At 38.9% G+C, this 3439-nt stretch overlaps 1 protein-coding gene across 1 annotated transcript; it reads left to right on the top strand.

Annotated features, from left to right (window-relative positions):
* Positions 1 to 556: 556 nt before the first annotated feature.
* Positions 557 to 3421, top strand: LOC122065541 (disease resistance protein RGA2-like). Its single transcript, XM_042629357.1, has 2 exons — positions 557 to 760; positions 853 to 3421. Exons 1-2 carry the CDS (start codon positions 742 to 744, stop codon positions 2790 to 2792), a joined length of 1959 nt encoding a protein of 652 aa, XP_042485291.1. The 5' UTR covers positions 557 to 741; the 3' UTR covers positions 2793 to 3421.
* Positions 3422 to 3439: the final 18 nt, after the last annotated feature.

Here is a 3439-nt window from a genome sequence, read left to right as displayed (position 1 = left end):
ATGAGGTATAATAATATCGGTCACGAATCAATTTTAAGGTTCAAGAACCTCCTCCCTTCAACTCCGTTGATTTCCCAAATACAACTCCGTTGATTTCCCAAATACAGTATTATAAGAATAGTGTGACAGACACTGTTTCCTTTCCGCAATCATTTCCTTAGCATTACATTTCCCAATTTATTTAAGCCATTGAAACCTTGCATCTCTTCCTCTCGTGGGCCGTGGTCCTTTCCTCCGTATAGAGGGGTCCCAAGTTAAAAGTGAATGCACCGACACCTAGAGGCCAGAGCTGAGAGCCAAACTTTGCAGACGCAAAAGTGGGGGGCCAAGCCTGACATTATTGATGCATTTTTCAAAGTAAATTGTCGTCAAGTAAACGTGTCGTACGGAAAATAAAATACGTATTCCAAAATCAATCGAAGTATACGTAATACAAATATACGATGTACGATTCTCCCTGCTCCTGCCCCATATGTGTCATCATTATCATCACATTCATTTCCCAATTTATTTCAGCCATTGAAACCTTGCATCTCTTCCTCTCGTGGGCCGTGGGTGCTTTCCTCCGTACTGAGGGGTCCCAAGTTAAAGTGAATGCACCGACACTCAGAGGCCGGAGCTGAGAGCCCAAACTTTGCAGACTGTTTGCTTGATTTACTCAACCTCGCAGGTGTTTTCTTCTTCTAGCTTTCTACTGAATTGATCGATTGCTTATTGTTTATAGAGGAAATTAAAAGGGCTATGAGAGATTATGCAACTGGTAAAGACTTGATGATCCCTACCACTCTCGATTGTTTGTACTTTTTTTTATTGGCTTTCTACTGAATTGATTGCTTCTTCTTGTTTACACAGTAAAAACGGGTATGAGAGACTTGATCTGTACTACTCTGGGACGACGAGGAGGACGAGGTGTTCAAAAGAAATATGAGAAGCTTCAGGATATTGTAAACGAGAGCAGAGTGATACTTATGGATCTACAATGGCGGCGTATGCTGGATGGAAATGATGATGAAGTAAGGAAGTGGTTTGACAAGATTGAAGCATTACATTCTGAAGCAGATGATGTGTTTGACGAGTTGTCATATGAAGCCATGAGAATTATTCAAATGGAGGAGAAAGAGGAGATCCAAAAGTACTATTGCATGAGCATGACTACCACCACCAGAAAGGTACGCATTATAAATTCCTTTCCGTCACTTCTATTCCGTCATAGAATGTTGTCTGGTAAAATCAAGGATTTCCAAGATGTGGTAGATGAGCTGAAATCAAAATTGAAATTGAAATTCCCCGATAATCATCATCAAGTAAATGATGAAATAGGCCACCCACTTATAAATTCCTCCGCTCATGATACTGATTATGCTTTCCAAGTATATAGAAGGGATGAGGAGGAAACAGAAAAGGTATTTGAATGGGGGAAGGAAAAAACAGAGATTGTTAATAAGTTGTTGTTAATGGCGGATCATCATCCAAACATTAATATTAATGGTGAAGAAGAAACGCTGTGTGTCATTCCAATAGTAGAGTGGGAGTATGTCAACACTGAAAGACTAGCAAAGCTCATCTTCGATGATGAGTCAATAAAGTCACATTTTGATTTGAGATTTTGGGTTAATGTGCCTGAGATTTTTCTTGACGTGAAAAGAATAGTAAAAGAAATAGTTGAACAGTCTCCTAGTAGAAGTAGAAGAAGAAGTACTATTATGGGTGGTGGTGGTGGTGGTGATTTAACAAATTGGAACAATTTACAGCAGATGTTAGAAGAGATTTTGAGTGGGAAAAGGTTTTTACTTGTATTGAGTGACATGTTACCGCTCTCAGAAAAAAATAATAAAGAAAGGTGGGATAATTTAATAACTTTGTTAAGAGTTGGCTCCAAAGGAAGCACAATTATTGTAACAACACCGTATTTTGCTGATGCATTAAAAATGGGGACAATTCTTCCACATATATTACGTGGACGATCATCACTGGAACCACTATGGGCAGTGTTCAGGAGAAATGCATTTGCATTTGGAAGCAGAGAAGGTGGTGCTGTGGAAACTCCAGATCTGGTCAGAATAGGATTGGAACTTGTTAAATTTGGCTCAGTTAATATGTGGGTGTCAAGAATTCTAGGTGCCATGATGCACTTCAAGACAAATATAGAAGAATGGACAACTGTCCTAAATACTATGAAAACACTAAGTAGCAGTGGCCATTCACCTCAAGAGTCCACGCTGATGATTTGTCACAATGAGATGGAGTCACCATTGAAACTATGCTTTGCATATTGTTGTTCAGTATTTCGCAGGGATTTTATAATTGAGAAGAAGAAATTGATTCAACTGTGGATGGCTCAAGGTTTCCTAGAACAATCATCATCATCATCATCCATTAACAATGGTGGTGGAGATCATGATGATGTAATATTAATGGAGGAGGAGGATATAGGTAATGCATATTTCAAATCATTGGTGCTGAGATCCTTCCTTCAAGTTGTCAAAATGGATGATAAAGATCAACCATTAGAGTGCAGGATGGATAGCGGTTTACGATTTCATGCTTCGATCATTCTAGAATCATTAATAATGGAACAACGGACATCTCTTGATTTTCATAATAATATTTCTCCTGGCGAGTTATTAAAGTTTAAGAGGCTGCGTGTACTTGAACTTAAACACGTCAGCAAAGATGAGTTGCCATCCTCAATTGGAGAGTTAATGCACTTGAGGTATCTTGATCTTTCTCATGGTCTGTTTAAAGAATTTTACCTCCTTCCATTTCCAAACTCTACCATTTGCAAACTTTGAAACTCTTCCATTGTAGATTTCTTCAAAGATTGCCTAAAGGAATGATAAAACTGATCAACTTGAGGCATCTAGAATTTGAAGGAAGGCTGAGCATTCCAAAAGGTATAGGGCAACGTCTGAGTAACCTTCGAACCTTATCTTCATTTAAGGTGGGAGGCAATAACATTAATAATGAAGCTGGTATTGAAGAGTTGGGATCTCTACAAAAACTTGGAGGAAGTTTGAGTTTAATCAGTCTCGATAATGTGAAAAATGGAGCAAATGCTAAAGCAGCAAATTTGAAGGGGAAAGAAAAACTCCAAGAGTTGACATTAGAATGGGAAGTAGATTGGCATGTTTGTACCAAAAAGGATAGCACCGAAGAAGACGATGTCCTTGAAGAGCTCCAGCCTCATCCAAATCTACTTCTTTTGAGGATACTACGTTTCAATGGCACCAAGCTCCCTACATGGTTGAATGGGAGTTCGTATCTCTCGAATTTACAGGAACTATGTATTTACTCATGTCACCATGTGGAGTCTTTGGATTTGATAGACTTAAGGTCCCTTCGGAAACTGATGATTTCATATTGTGAAAAGCTGGAGTATGTAGGAATGGAGGGTCACATGGCCTTGGAGCTTGTGGAATTTAAGGGATGTGATAAGCTT

The sequence above is a fragment of the Macadamia integrifolia genome, unplaced genomic scaffold (genome assembly GCF_013358625.1).
Source record: "Macadamia integrifolia cultivar HAES 741 unplaced genomic scaffold, SCU_Mint_v3 scaffold205, whole genome shotgun sequence".
In the NCBI taxonomy this organism is placed as follows: Eukaryota; Viridiplantae; Streptophyta; class Magnoliopsida; order Proteales; family Proteaceae; genus Macadamia; species Macadamia integrifolia.
Note: the sequence above shows the minus strand (reverse complement) of the source record. Positions and strands in the feature narration are given on the sequence as shown.